Genomic DNA, 18,215 nt, shown 5'->3' with positions numbered 1-18,215 from the left:
GTGACCATCTATAAACTTACTAGGGGGGACCAGAAGGGTTTTGGAGAGACCTTGTTTCCTCTAGCACCCCTTGGCACAACAAGGAATAACGGCCGCAAGTTGTGGGAGTGTAGGTTTAGATGAGACATCTGAAGGCACTACTTCACAGTTAGGGTGTAGTACTGGAGTAGTTAGTGAAGTACCAGACAGATGCTTCACATTTGTTTGAATTTTAAGACCATGTAAAAGCATAGAGCCACCTAGTGGCAATATGTAATGATTCCATCTATCAGAAGTTGCCAGTGAGCTTTCTCCACAAACCAGGCACCTTTTCAGGAAAGTGCTAGTGATCTAAGATTTGTGTGTCTTGTATCTTAAGTGGAACTAAATTAATAAGGACTTAATTCCATAATTTCACTTTAAAGTGATTCTCTTTAATGAGGAGTATCAGAGGAATTTTTAGGATAATACATGAACTGAGCATGTTTTATGATAAAACATACAAACTTAATAGCCAGAAAAAAAATCCAGACTGATGGCCATTTCCATATTTAAGTCTCACTATTTAGCAATTAAAAAAAAAAGGAATAAAATAGTGAATAGGGAACCCTGTGGAACAGAAAGTTATCTGAAGTGTGAGCTGGCACAAAGATATTTGACTATTCTTTCTCATGTATTTAATGAGAAGAACACTTGTTCTTTGATGGTTTTTCATGTACAGACTTCATTGTATCCTGCAATGGTAAAAATGCCATTCCAAACAGAAAACTGTATTTGACTGGCAGGTAAATGTGAACAAGAAAAACAAAGTTAAATGCAAAGAAATGCAGTGATTAATTTCACTCAACTCAACGAAAAATAAATTTGTCTCTAATCATGGAACACCAAGTTGAGAAGTGTTCCTCAAGAAGTCATGCAGATTCCTCTCTCAAAAGGCATAGAAAGGCAAGTAACTATAAATCAAAAGAATTTATTTCAGAAATTATTTGTTCACAATTAACACTAAAAAGCACATTATGCAAGCACTCATGTTGCACTTGTTATAAAGCACTAGTCAAAGATGAATTTTTACAATTCAATTTTAAATGTATAAAAATCATTAGCTTGCTCTACACGAAGTACTTTAGTAACACCACACATCTTGTTTAAACATTTCTGGGTATGTTCAGCCAAGGATTTCTTCAGTCCCGTTCAGCCAAGGATTTCTTCAGTCCCACAATTCTAGTCATTTACAATATTAGTAGCAGTGTCAGTCATCATTAATCTTGCTGGCATAAATAATAACCTTGAACTGAAAAGATCTCACAAACAACTGCTTGGGGGAGGAGAAAAAGGGAAGGGGCAATAAGATGAGAAATGGGACAAAGAAAAAAAACCCAGTGAAACTTGATTGCTCCAAGTTAATCTCTCATTACAGCAATCTAACAGTCTTCCCAGTCACAGTCAAGAAGTCATCGTCAGCTAAGGCACGAAGCGCTTCTTCAAACATTTCTTTTGTGACAGCCTTCAAGAAAAAAAAATATTGAGCACATTTAGAAAAGGCTATGTGCTACAAAGACTCTAGGAACAAAACCTCACATGGCAAAATTGTTGAACTAGTAAGTCAAAATTACCAGTTTTCTTGGTGTGTAAGCTATATAGACTTCAGCTTACTTGCCCAAAACTGTAGAGCAATGTTGACATAAGCTAGCTTTCTTCTTGGTCAGCAAACCAATTATGCAAGTATTTGAGCTTTTTATTCTAATCATGAGTATTATTATTTTGCAGCCAGAGTCTCCTTAGAAAAGAATAATTCAATTTAAGGCAAGAATAAACTTAGTTACATGAAACTCCTTATCACTATTTCAGAAGCAAATTATGTTAGGGACATTTAAATGGACACTAAAGTATACTTGGACTTAGTAGCTCAAAAAAATAAAAAAAAAAGACAAGTTAAAAGAAGAGCAGAAACTTACTGCATCAGACTGTGCACGAAGATCATCAAAAAGCTGTTGATATTTTAGAGCTGGTGTTTTACCCTTTGCCTGAATAAGCTTTTTCAAGGCTTGAGCCAGTTCTTCTTTGCGTTTACGGGCTGTGGCACTCATTCCTTTAAAAAAAAAAAAAAGTATATTTTTTCATATTAAATCAATACGAAAATTGACAGATTTCTGCTTTACATTTAAAAAAGTCACAACACAAAATAAATGGTTTTGTAGCCAAAGAGAAGACGTTCATCAACTGATTGCTTTAGGTATTAGGATATGCTGGTAAGTCTTGAAGATCTATGCACTAGTTTTAATTAAAACCATTATTTTATTGTAAAATAAGCCTACTGACTTTGACATTACCTCTAGGTTTGACATATAAAATAAATGAAAGGTTCAATGGCTAGTCTGAAGTCCAATATCCTTCCTTCAACATTTCATTCAGATGGGATCATACTGAAAAAGCACTTTCATACAAAATATAGCCAGTAATCCCAGTTAAATATCCTATTAACACAAACCTGTGGTGAGAATGGATATGTCCACAATACCAGTCCTTGGATCAGTAGCAGACTGTTTCAGAGCTTCCCGATGGAGGCGCTTTGCTTCTTCAACATCAATTGTTTCAACCTTGTCTGAAAAGCGCACTTTAGCGTGAGCTTCTGCAAGACGGATCAAAGACTCAAGCTGTCGAGGATATGCAGAAACCATTCCTCTACCACTGCCCATCTTCCTCATATCTACGTAAGCCTGAAAGAAAGATGATTCAAAGTGATATTTAAAATATGGGATATATCCAGGATCCCACAAAAGAAGATTCATAGTCATGACCAAATTACCATCAGGGGAAAAATTACCCATTCTGTACATTTAATTTATATTTAAATGTTATGAACAGCTTGACAATTTGTCCTGCCAATGACACCTGCTACATGTAGGATGACTTCCCTGTGCTTGATCTTGCAATAAAATCAGAATGCCAGTGGGCAGTATCACCATTTATGCTTGATAAGGTTAAACTACAGAAGAATAAAAGTGACCCCAAGTTCTATTACTAATATTTATAAAGGTAGCCCCAACACAGAAGCATAAGTTCAAAATTCCACAGAAGTTTTACAATGGCCCCTGCAAGAATATAGGAATCAGATCAATGTCATGAGAAGACTGACAATATCTTCTGTGCTGACTTAAAAAGGAAAGGGCTATCAGTAATTTAGACACCATTATAAAAGCACAGTAAAGCAAATTACGCAGACTTTTATTAAATCTAATTTCACAGAAATCTTTCTGACCTTCTGATTTATAAGTTTCAAAGACCCACATTCCTATACCTCGATAAGGGCTTGACTTGCTTCTTCGCTTAGTCTAGGATTTACGTAGCATCGAGCATATGCGATGTAATCCCTCAATACTGCCATATCCATGTACTCCTCTTCCATCTGTTCTTCACTTTGGTAGTACAGTGAAATCAAGTGGTGAGCAAGACGTCTATCATAGGCTTCATCACGTGGATCCAACATAAGAAAGATCAAGTCAAATCTGCACAGAATAAGAACATACACTAGGTATTATAGTCTACATATGCTTTCACCTTAACCCTGGGAGGCAGCCTTATTTCTTAATTTAAAAGTGTTCAACCATATGCAGGGATGGTAGTTTGCTATCAGATTCCAAGAGATGGCAGCTACCTGCAACTCACAAAAGCATGCTACTTGCAGATTTTCATGATCTAACAATTTTTAGAGAGCAAGACTCAATTGGAAATTTAGGCAAAACTAAGATACTCCAATCAACAACTGATTTAAAGAAGTTACCCATTCTTGTGCTCAAGCCCATTTGGGATTTGAGAATTAAATGTTGTTCCTTGCATGTCTTATAAGAGGTCCAATCCAATAGGTGTATTGAGAGAACACTTAACTTAACCTACACCTTTTGAATCAGGCCTCTTACAAAATGCAGACTGTTTTTAAAAGAAAGTGGCCACAGAGCCACTGATGAGGGGGTTGTGTTGCCAATGCCTAAAAACACAAGTGGTCAGAGCACCTACCCATTTCTAGCCCCTGCTCCCAAGACTGCTGATAAGCTTCAGAAAAAATTCCTGGACTGAGGGACCAAAGCCTCTGACTCCCCCCACAATGGTAGTGACCCTAGTCACTACAGCATGTTGTTAATCATTCCTTTGAGTTTTGAATTCTTTTCTGCATAGTGACACCGCTTGAATAGTAGTGAAAAATACCCTCACTCTGACCAGTCTGCAGCAATAGGGTGCTCTCCTGGGAGACATGGACTTAATCCCTTCAGGCTGCAGAGGACACTTAAGAATACTTGACCAGAAAGTGGGTTACCACTAGGCTGCTATTACCTCCTCCCCATCTCAGGCAGTAAGCACTGATCATTAGTCCTTTCAAAAAACCACAACAACCTAAAACAGATGTAGCATTAAAAACATGAGACTAACAAAATTCTAACTTCAATACCTGGATAACAATGTATGAGGAAGCTGGATGTTTTCAATGGTAGTTTTTTTTGGATTCCACTGTGACTCTATAGGGTTAGCTGCGGCTAGAACAGAAGTGCGAGCGTTCAGTTGACAAATAATTCCAGCCTGTCAAACAGAAAAATAAAAACTAAGAAATCTTTCCCAGAGTTTTCAGAAGTTATGTTTAGCTAATGTGTACTCGCTATTCTAACAGTTAAGGCAAACTGAATGATTAACTAGATCTTCCTGGGTTCATCAAAATGATTAAGGGAGTTCTCTAGATGAGTGGTTCTCAATCTTTTTAGATTCAAGGCACCCCTGTAAAAGTTTTCAAACTCTTGCAACACCCCATTTAAAAATTAATAAATAAAACAGATTGTGAATATTACAGTATAAACATTATAAATCATATGGTCAATTTTTAATTAGGTATTACTTGATTAGCTCCTTATAATTAATGATATTTAGCCCAGTGTCACTGAGGCCAGATGGATCTGCACCATGTGCCTCCTACAGAGCCCAATTGCAAAGAAGCACATATTCTTGATGAAGCCCTTCTTGGTCTGACTCTTTGTGACGTTTCCCAAAAATAAAGGCAGATGGAACTGTCCCATGTGCCTCTACTTTCAGGAGACGTGTTGGAGCTGAACTCAGAAGTGGCTACAGCAAAAAGATGCGTTGTCTGTATCACATTATGCAGGCAGGTGCGCCTTTCTGCTGCAGCTCATTATGGTTTGGCTCCTGAACATGGAGATGCACAAAGCATTCTCTCTTTCCTGCATGCCTCTGCAGCTTGAAGGACACAACATGCAGGGCTGGACCAGGAACGGCTGTGGCAAGAGCACGTGCTCCTACCAGTAACTTCTCGATCTGGCTGGTGGCAACAGCAAATGTCTCCCACCTGGCATTGCCACAAAGTAAAACTGTCCCACAAGCCTCAGTTTAAGAAGTGCATCAGAATTGAACTGTGAAGAGCCACATCAGAAATAGTATGGCTGCATGTCTTTCTGCCTGCAGCCTCTTTCTGGATCGGTCCTAATGTGCCTTCTAAAAACAGGGATGCAGGAAAATTTCACCCTTCGGCAGCAGCAGTGGTGGTGCCACTGTCATGGCACTCCTAGCAGTTCTTGAGGCAACCCAGCTGAGAACCACTCATCTCAAATCAAGAAACACCAAGGCTTTAGTATTACAATCAGCAGAACAAGATTATGTAGAAATAATATTAAGAGATGTAAACTTTGTACCAAGTCTGCAACACTGAACGCTACCAAGACATCTGCAAAAATCTATACTCCTATGCTAGTAAGACATTAAATTAACTAGTTCTGATCATTTCTTGACAAAGTCTAATCTCTGGTTCCTATATTAACTTTTTGGCGTAACAGAGATCCAAGACAACGCGACAATACTCACCTTGGCAATGGAAAGAGTCTGTTGTTCCATTACTTCATGCAGTACTGATCTTGTACTTTCATTCATTTTATCAAACTCGTCAATGCAGCAAATGCCATTGTCACTGAGTACCAAAGCACCTGTCTGCAGAACCAACTGCCTTGTTTCTGGATCCTTCATCACATAAGCAGTAAGACCAACCGCACTAGAGCCTCTCCCAGATGTGTACTGGCCTCTTGGAACCAAATTGTGGACATACTGAAGCAACTGTGATTTACTGGTACCAGGATCACCACAGAGAAGAATGTTGATCTCAGAACGAAAATTGCCTCTTCCAGTATGACTGAAATCCTTTCTTGATCCCCCAAACAGCTGAAGTAGAATACCCTATTAAAACGAACAAAGCAAAAAGTATTCTTTCAGATGAAAACTTGGTAACTAACCAAGTCCATCTATAATTGGCTGAAGAATCTTAACTAAATTTACAAAGAACACACATGAACTTGATAAAGTTCTCTGAAGCTTATTCACAATGGCTCCCAAGTTTTTTATTTACAGCTTGAACAATTTCCACATCAAATCTTCCTAAAAGTATTTGTTTTAAATTTAACCTACCAGTCCCACAAATTCAAAATTGAATATAATGCCAAAAAAAAAAAAAGCATTAATCACTAGATCTCTTGGCAACACAAATGCTACAGCTGGCATTAAGTTAAACAGTTCTATTAATGATAGAAAAATCAGAATGGAATCAGAATGGATAGTATCTAGATTTTTCCCTAAGAAATTCTTTATTGTTGTACAACAGGTACAAAATAAGCCGCAGAAATACCAAGTATTGTCATTTTCACTTTTTAGAGTAGAACTGCATTTACATTCACACACACACAAATTGGTTACCTTCTTTACAGTCTTGTGAATATCAACATTTAGGTTTTTCATTTTGCTAGAATTTGACAAAGCTTAATTCCTTCTACTTAACAGAGGTCACCAGTTGCAGGAGATCTATGTAGCTGGTGTTGATAGAAAAATTCAAGAGATTATATATATATTTTAAGAGTCTGTTTGTAATGAAAGAGGATGTATATAATTTGTTAGTAAGCCAGTATCTAATTTTTGTATCATAAGTTTCACTCCTCCAGCATGTTTTGGTTCACTCTTAAGTCTGTATCAAACCTTTCAAGCTGTATGCAGGTCAGAAAGGGCCATGGGAAATACAGATGTTAACAATTATTTGTGGTGAATGCATTCACCAGCTTAAGACAGTGAGAGAAAGTGGAAAGGAACTCCAGCTACTAGTGTACTTTGCACTGAAGGGCCTGGATTTCTCATTTTGCCAAGAAGTTCTCAAATGAATTTGAGCACCCAACAGAGGCAGATAAAGCTTGACAATAGCTTTGAGTGGCAATACATACTTCTTACTGTGTTTTGTACAAAGCATAGCTCAACTTTCCTTCCGTCTGTCACTACGCATACAGAAGAGTATTTTAGAACACATTTGATAGCAAAGGACAGAAAAAAAACCCAATGCCTTATTGGGAGAGTTATATCCAAGGGACCTCTTAACCAAGTGTTACTTACTTGCCCTACATCTGCTCTTAATGTGCTATAGCAGGGGTGTCAAACCTGGCCCATGGGGCTTCTTGCTGCAGCTACCAGCTAACGCTCTACCACAGGCCAACCTCAAGATTCCACTCGGGGGCTTCCTTTCTTGGTAGGGCAGGGCACAATGGCAGCAATAAAGGCAACAACGGCAGCATTAATTCCTTTAGTATCGGCACTCACAGCAGCTCAGGCAGCCATGCCATTAACACGTTCACTGCTGCCAGCCCTGGTCAGAAGCCCCGGGGCCAGGTCTGGAAGTGGCTCATCTGGCCTGCAAAGCCAAATGAGTTTGACAGCACTGTGCTACAGTAATCATCAAGGAGTGATAGAAAAATCCTTACCTGTAGTGGCACTGTTTTAACAGAATAGTACAAATATTCTGTCTTGTGGGTTAGAGAATCATCTTTTGAAAGAGTACTCTGGTTTGTACACCATTTGATTTTTTCTATAGCAGTTTGTGCAGGAAAACCTGGTATTTACAGGGTTATTTTGAAAAGGCTCATTCTATTGTCAGAGATTATTTTCAGGTATTGTTTATGAATGAACTAAAGCACTGAGGGTCGACAGAGATAGCTATGAACCCACCGTATATACCATTAGACAAATTATTCTAGAAGGGCTTCTGTGCTAATTTTCTGTGAAAACTGCAGGTTGCCATTTTGATGAACAAGTCTCTTCATCCCACAAGTCAAGCATAGCTGTATCCTGATATTTAACAAATCGCTTACAGCACAACAATGTAAGCCACAGATGTTTCCTTTCTTTGATTAGATTAATTGCTAGTGTTCAGAAACTGGTTATGAAATATGTATTTTAATTAATTATATTATGCTGCTTTATTAGTCTTTCATCTACACTCTGATTAATGTTATTGTCATGGAAGATAACTGATATGCTTACATGTCTTGCAAGCAGCTTACACTGAAGTAATTTTCCCTAAAATTGCTCTAGTATAAGCACATTAGTGCCAGTATTTCCTCCAATCAACCTAGCTAAAACAGCACATTTAATGTTATTAAATCAAAATGCAGGGATCTGGAAAGATTTTTAATAATAATAATATTTTTGTAAAGCCAAAGCTTCTGTATAACTTCAGGTACTCTGATTCACATCTAGCACCTTGCTGTGCATATCAGGTATGCCTATATTGTATTGATTCCCCCTTGATGCCCCAGACACCAAGCAAAAGGCAAGCTGAGATCACTTAAGAGGCACAGGACACTAAGCTTCATAGGAGACCAAGGAAACTGCAGATTTTGTGCTCAAATGGAAGGGATCAACTTTGCCAGCTGCAGGAGAGCTCCCAAGGGGACAAGCTGTGATGGCAGGATCCTAGAGCCCACCTGGCTGCCTCCAATTCATAGTGTGTCATGCTGGCCCACAGTCAGAAAAGGCTGCCTTCCTTTGGAGTAGATGACCCTTGAGGTCCTTTCTGATACTATGATTATGAAATTAAAATGACTACAAGTGCAGTGCTCGTTCCCATCTAAGCTGCACCACTTCTAACTCTGACACCTGCATAATTAACTCGCCTCACTGGCCCTAGTGAGAACAGTTTTCATAGAATTGTAGAGAAGTAGAGCTGGAAAGGACCTCCAGAGGTGATTTAGTCCAACTCTCTGCTTGAGGCAGGATCATCCCTATCCAAACCATCCCATGCAAACCATAATCTAAGCTTTACATAAGACTATTGTCAACCCTGACATAACATAGACCTAATACCCTAACCTGCCATAGGTACAGCAGGGGGACCTCAGTAGTATTTACAAAATACTGGCTCTTAAACCAGAAATGTAGCCTCAAGAGCAAAGTTTCCAAAGCCACATCTGCCAAATGCAGTCTGTCAGCAGGTCCATGCAGAGTACCCCCCCTCAAGCCCCTTGATTTTCGCCTGCCACGACTTGGATCTTAATAGAAATAGGGAGGAAGGGGGTGATATTTGAAAGAGTACCTGCCGGAAGTACCACGCCGGATTGGATATAATGCAGGTGCTTTTATTCAGCTCTTTTCTCTTCTATTACTTATAGGAACCCCCTTTGGAGGAGGAAGTAGTCTGACAGATCGATCTCGGCCCCCCAAGTCTCCAGGCTGATCCCGGTCCACTAATACAACCGGTAAGTACCACACAAAGTCCTGGTATCCACTGCTAATCATCTCATTAGTGGCTCATTACAGCCGCCGCCTGCATCTTTCTCTGGCAGCCGGCGCGCAGGTTCCACGGCTCTCCCACGGTCGGGGCTTGCCCCCTTGACCTTCAGTGTCTCTCCCTACTCGGGACGGGTTCTGGCTTCCCCGGACTCTTTAGGGGTCTGGGCAGGGGTAATTCTTCCCCGCTGTCTTTTCGGCTCGCCATAGCCTCCCTGCTCCTTAATGCTAGCTGTGGCTCCCGCCCGCAGCACGGCTCCACTTCTCCCTGCACTCACCAAAATGTAGCTCAATTACCCGGGCAGTCATCCGTCTTGCATCTGACCTGTCTTCTGGAGTCCCAACCTCACAGCTCTCTCTAGTATCCCAAGTCAGAATCCTTTTCCACTTTTCCTCTCCTGGGGTCTCGATTAACCTCGAGCTTGTCTTCTTGTGCCCAAAGGCAATTTCTCCTTCACCTTCTCTCCCTCTTATCCTTCGGGTCCTGGCGTCATTGGTTCTCCGTGGGCGGGGCCCATCCCCACGTTGTACACCCCCACGTTGTAATTGTCTTTAGCTGCCCCTGTTCCTTTAGTAACAGGATCTCAATCAGGGCCCTGTTACACAGTCAAAGAAATTAAAATGCACTCCACACAGCCTGAGAGAGCCTGATTAGGACAGCCATCAGATATGCAGCTCCTTGTGTTCAACAGACACAGTATGCTACCACAGCAATCCAGTTACTTTGACACCATACCTGCAAGTATTCCAGATTAACAGAACCCCAGTGCTGCTGAAAGTGACTTTCAGAACACAAGTCAGATCTATAATATGGGATGCAGAATTACCCACTTCCTCAAAGGAGTAGTGAGTCCTAGGCACTAGCTGAGATGAAATCTTAATATGCAACATCCATTTGAGGAGAATGAGAGCTAAAGCTGAGCCCTAGGCATGCTCAAACATGCATTATAACTATGTTGTCACATTTTTAAAAAGGTGAGTTTTTAATCTCAGGAGCTTCTTGCACAGACCACCTCAAATCTGGCCAACTAATCATATACCCCAAATACCTATGAGACAAATAATTTAAGGCAATATAAGCAAGACTGTGGACTTTCAAGCTTCAAGATTTAGAAACCCACTCAATGGAAGATCTGCATTTCCACTGTTTAGTTTTCACAGCCCACCTAGATGAAACCTGAAACAAAATCAAAAAAGATGGGCAAAGGTGACAGGAGATCTGACCCCTGAAGGCTGAAACAGGAAAAAAAAAGCAAAAGCTAGATGTCTCTTTCCCAATCACTTGATACACTACAACTATAAAGGCTTTTGGATTACAGATCTTCTGACAACTGAAACTTATTGTAAATAAAAGCAAAAGTGTTGTTATGGATGTGCCAAACAAATAAAGAAAAAAGTTTCCAATCAATCCTCCCCCTTCACTTCAAGCCCAGTATTTGAAAGCCTGTACAAAGTAGTATTTTCCAAAGCTAATACTGATATGGTGTCTCAGCATTTCTATTGTGGTATGCAAGGAACATTATAAAATATGTTTACCTTTTTGATATCTTCATGTTCATAAATGCTTGAAGCCAGAGCCAAAGAAAGTCTTTCATAGATATCTGGTTTTTCAGAAAGCTCTTTCAACATTTCCACACGTTCTTGTGAAAACATTTTCTGCTCGGTTTCTTCATCAACACCATGCAGACGTTTGGCATCAGTTTTACGGTAGTGAATAACATCAATGTGGGTCTTATAGACAGATTTTACATTGCTCACCCTTGAATTAACTCTAACAGGAACTGCTCTGTAGATACCTAAACGAAAAAAAAGAAAAAAAAAAAATCATAGAACGTGATAGGAATTTAAAAAAAAAAATCTCCAACTTTGATTGAACCTAATGAACTATCTACATTTTCAGTTGATAGCCTGTTTTTGCATAATTAACCACAATGTACAACAGTGGTTTTCTAAAGGACCTGCCCAAGAAAGTTTAAATGGCCTGACCTTATTCCTGCTCCAGCAGAGATTTAGTGTTAAATCAATGAAACCTGTTCTATTAAGTCTCTTAGGAATCTGATTATGTACCTACTGAAAGCACACATATTATAAATAAATACTTAATTTTCTCAAAATGTTTGTGAGATCAGTGTTTAATGTGCTTTTGAAAATTCTACCTTAGAATACCGAAGACTTGTGCTCAGAAAATATAAGCCACTTTAGGCTGTTGAAAGTCTAAAATGGTTGTTTGTTAGTAACGAAAAACAGTTTGAAAGCAGAAATATCTGCTAGTAAGAAAAAAAAATTAATATTGTTTTAGCCCATGATGCTACTACACATCTACATTTAATGTTAAGTAGTCCCACTTAAGTACCTGGCACAATCAATAATAATCAAGCTAAATACACATTAAGACCATTTCAGTATTGATCATAATTCAGTAGTGTACTTTTTGTCTGCAACTGTTTTGTTGTTTAATAAAATCTGCATTTATAGTGAACTGCATTTTTGCAAGCCCAAGTCACTTTTAAGTCTCAAATCCTATTTAAATTGATTATTTAAAATGAGTTAGTTCAAGTCATTTCACCATATTTCATCTGTTAAAGAAATATGCAAGTTTTCCAAGAGATGTTCTGTTGTAAAGGTGGACATATTTTCACAATACCTTGCAGGTGAGCATAAAGTTAAGAACCACTGCCGTTATTTATTAGAAATCACGGAAACTTTGAGGGGAAGGAAACAAACAAAAAAATCTCTTGCGCTCCTTCAGCACACGAAGACAGTGCCTACTAGGAAGTGGGAATACTTAGGTAATTGGTAGAAAATACTTGGAAGTTTCAAGTCATCTTATACCACAAGATATGCTACTATATAAATTAAGCAATATTTCTATTCTATCCTTACCTTAACTAACATGGACTTTTATCATCAATTGTGAAGCATATAAATTGCTCAAACTGGCCTTGCTCCAAGCTTTGGTGCATCACTTTATTAGAGGGACACAGATTGAAGATATAAAAATTTAAACTAAATAATTCTCCTTTTTACCTGTAACATTAACTCTGTCACCTGGCTGAACCTTATCAACAAGGTCATTGTGAGCAAACAGTGCAACGGTATGAGGGGTCTGGCCAGCTGGCATATCTTCAGGAGACTCCTGCAATTTGATCTAACAAAAAACAAACACACACTCCAAAACTTAGTTATTTTTATAAATTATTCAACTTGTAAACATTCATTGAATAGAAAGAAACTTATGGACAAAACAGGTTTTACTTTTTCAAAAGTACACATTTTTGCAAAATGCTAGAGACACTAAAATTTCACAAGATGGTGAAAGACTACTAAATAAAAATTGGGTACAAGTGAAAATTTTTTAATTAGTTACTATTGACGTGGGTAGAAGTATAACAAGTGAGATTTACAGACAAAGCTAATTTAGTCAGATGCACCTAGACCAGCGGTGCACTATCTTTTTGCCCTGCAGGCCAGTGCCAGGTCCCTCCACAGGCTGAATCCAACCGATGGACGCAATCTAGTTGCAGGAGGGTATGGGTGCAACAGTGGTAGTCATTTCATCTGCCAAGAGACAAGGGCAGGGTGACCCTGAATTGGACACGGGGGAGAGGACAGGACAGCCCCAATGCAAAGGTAGGGGAGAGCAGCCCAATCCCACTCTGGACATGCGGAGCAGGGACAGGGCAGTGGTGGCCGCAGTATGAATATACTGGGTATGGGGGCTGAAGCAGCCTCTATCTGGACACGCACAGTCGATGGGGAAGGTGGAGCAACCCTCATGCAGACGCAGGGAAGTAGGGCAGAGTGTTTTGGTCCTGATCCAGGTGTGCAAAGGGGAGAAAGGAGGTGAGGAGCAGCCTGGCCCAATCTGAATGCATGGGGGCAGGACAGTCTTGATCCTGCTGTGTGGGCCATGGTGCAGGTGAGGCTGCATCCAGATATGTGGAGCTTCCACTACTCCCCACTGCCAAGTTTTCTGATGTGTGGGAACCTCTAGTCTAGACCAGCAGTTCCCAATCTGTGGTACGGGTACCACCAGTGGTACTCAGACAAACTTGTCAGTGGTACACATTAACAGATTTATTATAATTACTTTATATGACAACAATTTGCTGGTGGTACCTAAGGTTCAAAAGTTTCAAATTGGTTGTGCACAGTCTGTCAGGGTTTTGGAACCACTGGTCTAGACATATTAGAAAGCTTTGAGTGTGAAAACTTATCATATAATTGAGAAAGTAATTGGACTCATCACCTTTTCTTCCAAATTAACACTAGGTCTTCCCCCACTGAATCGATTTTTTTTTTTTTAAATAAAAAAGGAATCTTGCACTGTATCGTTTCAGATGCTCCCTTGAAGAGCCGTAAATAATTTTCCATTTCAATATTTTCAGTACTAAAAAACAAGCATGTTTCAATAGTGATAATTAAACCTGAACGAAAAAAATTTAGCTGGCAAAACACCCATTCCATTTTAAATGGCATAAGGCAAGCAACATACCATCTGTTTATCTGAGAACATGGACCGATTATGAATCAATGCCATGCTGTGTGTTGTGTTACAGTTCTTGCATGCTGATGGTTCAGCAATCCGGCCACGATCAATCTCTACTCTCATGGTAAAGGCGCAAACCTGGCACTTGAAGAAAGCTTCTTGCATCTCAGGAATTAGCTGGGAGCTTCTGATCACCATACCACTAATGGTAATAAGTTGGTCAATATCTGCAATATAGGAAGGGATACATGCTAACAGATCACATGGAAATGCCTTATCTGCTTGGCTCCAAGCTCACGCTGTATTTAATTTTTAAATAAAATGGACAGAATGTTTTAGCATAATTAAAGTGTGGGTAAAAAAGACTTATATCCAAATGTTTACAGAGGGATTTAAAACCTTCTACTTCCAGATGAAAGCACATCATTAACTATGAAAAGTTAAATGACTTTATGGATACATTATACTGCATGGTGCTTCTTGAAATTGCCTCTGGTACTTTTAACCTCAAATTACACAACATAGATATTACTAGTCTAGATGCTGCACCAATCTAATATTCTCATGGCTACTCAAAGTATTTTGCTTTTATTATTAAACAAATTACTAAATTTCCAAGTTTCATTCCACACTTTACCTTCAGGGTTCAGACTTCTCATGTTCCTTGTTTTCAATGCATTGTATGGTCTTACTTGAATCTGGTGTTCTAATATTGAATCAGGGTAACGATCAAAGAAGATTTCGTTAGCAGCCATGTCAAATGTTGGGATAACTTCCTGTGTTAAATGGAACAGGGGCATTTAAAAGAAGAATTGGAATTAAACGGTTACTGCTTTTTATCAGGAAAAAAAAATCAGTTTTGTGACGAGGGGTATTATAAAGAGGTAGGAACGGTCAGAGCTCTAGGACACTTAAAATTGCTTTTCAGAAAGGGAACGCAACTGGCCAGTTAAATCTTGTGTGTTCCTCTGGAGACTACAACTATAGTAGGGACACTTCTTGTTAAGGAATGGTATTTAGGCAAATAACAAGAACTTGTAAAGAGAAAAGCTGATAATCAGTGGCACATTTATGTTTCGTTCTGGAGCTGCAGCTACCAAGTGACTGGTTCAAAACGAGTTGCATATATTTTGTGAAGAAATTTGAACATGTATGCATGTACACACATATGCAACCGTATTTAGACAAGTGCTTAAGCATTGTACTATCCAGCTAATACAACTGAGCTTTAACAATGCAATCTAAACAAACTGAATAACTGCAAGAAAGGTTTTTGACAACTGGAAATGAAACTGATCTTACCTGTGGATAGCAGACCAACTGTCTGTATAGATTTGCATCAAATGATCTTAGGTGCTCACAATTTACATTCAGGAACGGTTCTCCAACCATATTGATCTGCACATTGTATAAAAACAAAATATGTTAGATGCACAGCATTTTCACCTACAACTTAAAGTATGTTTATTTACTACTACCATGGTACCTCTTCAAGTCGCTGCATATAGAGTGGCTCATTAAGATCCAACCCAACGTTCTCTTCCTCTTTAGCCAGTGGATCAATAAAACGCTGAAGAAATCTCTAAATATTGAAACAAAATAAAAATAGTTAGATTTAGTTGCATCTAAAAGCAGGGGTGGGTGGGCAAAATGGTGGATCTGGCCAGTGCTCAGACTCCATTCCAACAGCCCCTGTCTGTGTCTGTGTGGCCAGTTTCCATGGAGACCCCAGCAGTGGCAAAGCCATAACAGGGCAGGGCCAGTGTTTCCATGGAGACTGGCCCCAGCAGCGCTGGCAGGGCACAAGGCAGGATAAGGAACTGCTCGGGTGCAGGGCCATGCAGGCAGCAGACTGCAGCTCTGCCCCAGCTCCGGACCATGCTGTCACCACTGCAAGATCCTAGCCCTGGCCCCAAGGCAGGTCCCCATCCAGTCATGCACCCTGCCAACGTTGCTGGGACCAGTTCTCCATGGAAACCCCAGCCCTGTGTTGTCATGGCTCCTTGGGTCTCCATAGAAACCAGCTGCAGTGACATGGGCAGTGGCTGCTGGGAGATGGAGTCTGCTGCAGGCCCCATCCAGCCTGTGGGCTGGACTCTGCCTGCCCCCAATCTAAAGTAACAGAGATACAGTAAGTGGTATAAATATTGTATTTCAGTGCAAACCCACTCCTTCACTGAATAACATTTTTTGCCAGCTGTTAGAAAAATTCCAGTAGAAAAGGGAACTACTCCTCACAGTGAAAACTTCTTAATTCTAACAGTACCTTCAGAAAGTGTTTATTAAAGTGTAGCAAATATTATAAAAAGCTTTATCAAGTCATTGGCCCTGGCAGATATTGGAGGAATGGAATCAAGTCCCAATCATGCCAACAAATGAACATCCTGCCATGCCACATGTGCACAGCAGGACGTGCAATTTTGAGATCAGGGATGAGATCCTATTCATGGCTTTTCTATTTGCTAGCACAGGTAGAGTATAGGATCCAGGCTCCAACTGCATTGGCAAGTTCATAGCTGTGCACAGTTCATTCCTGCATGCGAGGTTGTGGAAGCCTGACTTTGAACTTGTCCCCTAGAGAGCCAATCTACTCCCCTCACCTAGCACTTGCAGAGCCATGTCCTGGCAGGCCTACAGGAATGAAGCAGGCTGTCATCCCAAGTCAAATGGAATCAAGGGTTGATATCTCGATACCAAATAAACAAGGATAGTGTCACCTTGAAAGTGAATTTAAGTATCTTACACATGATGTGACAGAGGGAACCATTAAAAGGATGCAGAAAGCAATGATATGTTCAAAGCGACAGGCTAGAGAAATGAACCTTACAGCATCATTCTGCAAATATATGAGCAGGGCAAGACTGAATATGCTAAGGTCAGAGAAAGGACATTTCCAGTCATTAGGATGAGAGTTTGGGCTGTGTAACAGATAAACAAGAGATGTTATACAAAGAGAATTTGCAGATTCAAAGAAAACCTGGATGCAAGGAACTACAAAGTTCCAAGTTGAAGATAACATTCAGGGTACAGGCCTGCATGATAGCAGGACTGTCCTTCATAGTGAGAAAGGAGGCAGTAGGGAGGACTTGGATAAATATCCACAAGATATCAGCAAGACAAGGCTGGGATTTTAGTTTGAAAAGATGGCAACAACTCTGAAACAGGGGGAGAGAAAGGAGGGCAAGGGGGACCAGCAGAGAGAGAAGAGAGGTATCTCAGGTCTTCAAGATAAAAATAGTAGTTCCATTTGTGGTTGGGAATGTTACCCAGACAAGGTTGAGAACTACTACTCTACAATTTTTTAGGCTTGAGACACCCCTTACAAAATACCAGCTCTTAGTTTTCACTTTTTGATAACAAAACAGGATTGAATGCTTTTGACACTATGGATTCCTATTTAAGAACTCTCATGGGTTTATCTTGTGTCATGTTTATATGCCTAACAGTGCTAAAACATACACAACAAATGATTTCAAGGCACCCTGGCCGTGAATCACTGGTGTAGAAAAAAAAGATTAAAGACAACACCCGTAGAGTTAGGAAGTGAAGAGAATACTGAAGGATGAAGGATTGACTAAAGAGATGGAAGAAAAAATCGGGAGAAACAACAGGAATTGAAGTTAGAACAAGAGTTCAAGAAGACTGCTAACTGTATCAAAAGGCGGGTGAGAGGTCAGTAGAATTCAGATGGAATACTGGTTGTGAACCTGGGTCGTGAAAAGGTCTTTAGAAACTTCTAGAGCTAATGTACTGAAAGGCAGAAACTGGAAAACAAAACCTCTCTATAATAGAACTGGCAAAAGTTAAATTCCAAGCAGCGTGTTTTTCTCCTTTTAAAATGCATAAAAGTGACAATGTTTCATAGTTTATAGTTTCATAGTTTCTAGGGTCATAAGGGACCTGAGTAGATCATCTAGTCCGACACCCTGCCATGGCAGGAAAGAGTACTGGGGTCAAACACCAGCAAGGTGTTCATCTAACCTCCTCTTAAAAACCCCCAGGGTAGGAGCCAGCACCACTTCTCTTGGAAGTTGGTTCCAGATCTTAGCCGCCATCACCGTGAAGCAGCGCCTCCTGATATCTAGCTTAAATCTACCCTCTGCCAGCTTGTGACCGTTATTCCTGGTCACTCCTGGCAGTGCTCGGGGGAACAGGGACT

At 40.0% G+C, this 18,215-nt stretch overlaps 1 protein-coding gene across 1 annotated transcript in view; it reads right to left on the bottom strand.

The window, feature by feature from the left end:
* Nucleotides 1–1,369: 1,369 nt before the first annotated feature.
* Nucleotides 1,370–18,215, bottom strand: part of MCM4 (minichromosome maintenance complex component 4) — a 20,224-nt gene continuing 3,378 nt past the window's right edge. The window contains exons 5-16 of the mRNA XM_019526988.1: nucleotides 15,543–15,638; nucleotides 15,359–15,454; nucleotides 14,694–14,832; nucleotides 14,063–14,283; nucleotides 12,595–12,715; nucleotides 11,104–11,363; nucleotides 5,839–6,204; nucleotides 4,424–4,551; nucleotides 3,278–3,485; nucleotides 2,468–2,696; nucleotides 1,935–2,068; nucleotides 1,370–1,483 (exon numbers count right to left, since the gene is read on the bottom strand). Coding sequence (XP_019382533.1) covers nucleotides 1,391–1,483; nucleotides 1,935–2,068; nucleotides 2,468–2,696; nucleotides 3,278–3,485; nucleotides 4,424–4,551; nucleotides 5,839–6,204; nucleotides 11,104–11,363; nucleotides 12,595–12,715; nucleotides 14,063–14,283; nucleotides 14,694–14,832; nucleotides 15,359–15,454; nucleotides 15,543–15,638 — 2,091 coding nt within the window. The 3' untranslated portion in view covers nucleotides 1,370–1,390. The remainder of the gene's footprint in view (nucleotides 1,484–1,934; nucleotides 2,069–2,467; nucleotides 2,697–3,277; nucleotides 3,486–4,423; nucleotides 4,552–5,838; nucleotides 6,205–11,103; nucleotides 11,364–12,594; nucleotides 12,716–14,062; nucleotides 14,284–14,693; nucleotides 14,833–15,358; nucleotides 15,455–15,542; nucleotides 15,639–18,215) is intronic.

Source organism: Gavialis gangeticus, unplaced genomic scaffold (genome assembly GCF_001723915.1).
Source record: "Gavialis gangeticus isolate Ggan-Ray unplaced genomic scaffold, GavGan_comp1, whole genome shotgun sequence".
Taxonomy (NCBI): Eukaryota; Metazoa; Chordata; order Crocodylia; family Gavialidae; genus Gavialis; species Gavialis gangeticus.
This window is presented reverse-complemented; position numbering and strand designations above follow the sequence as displayed.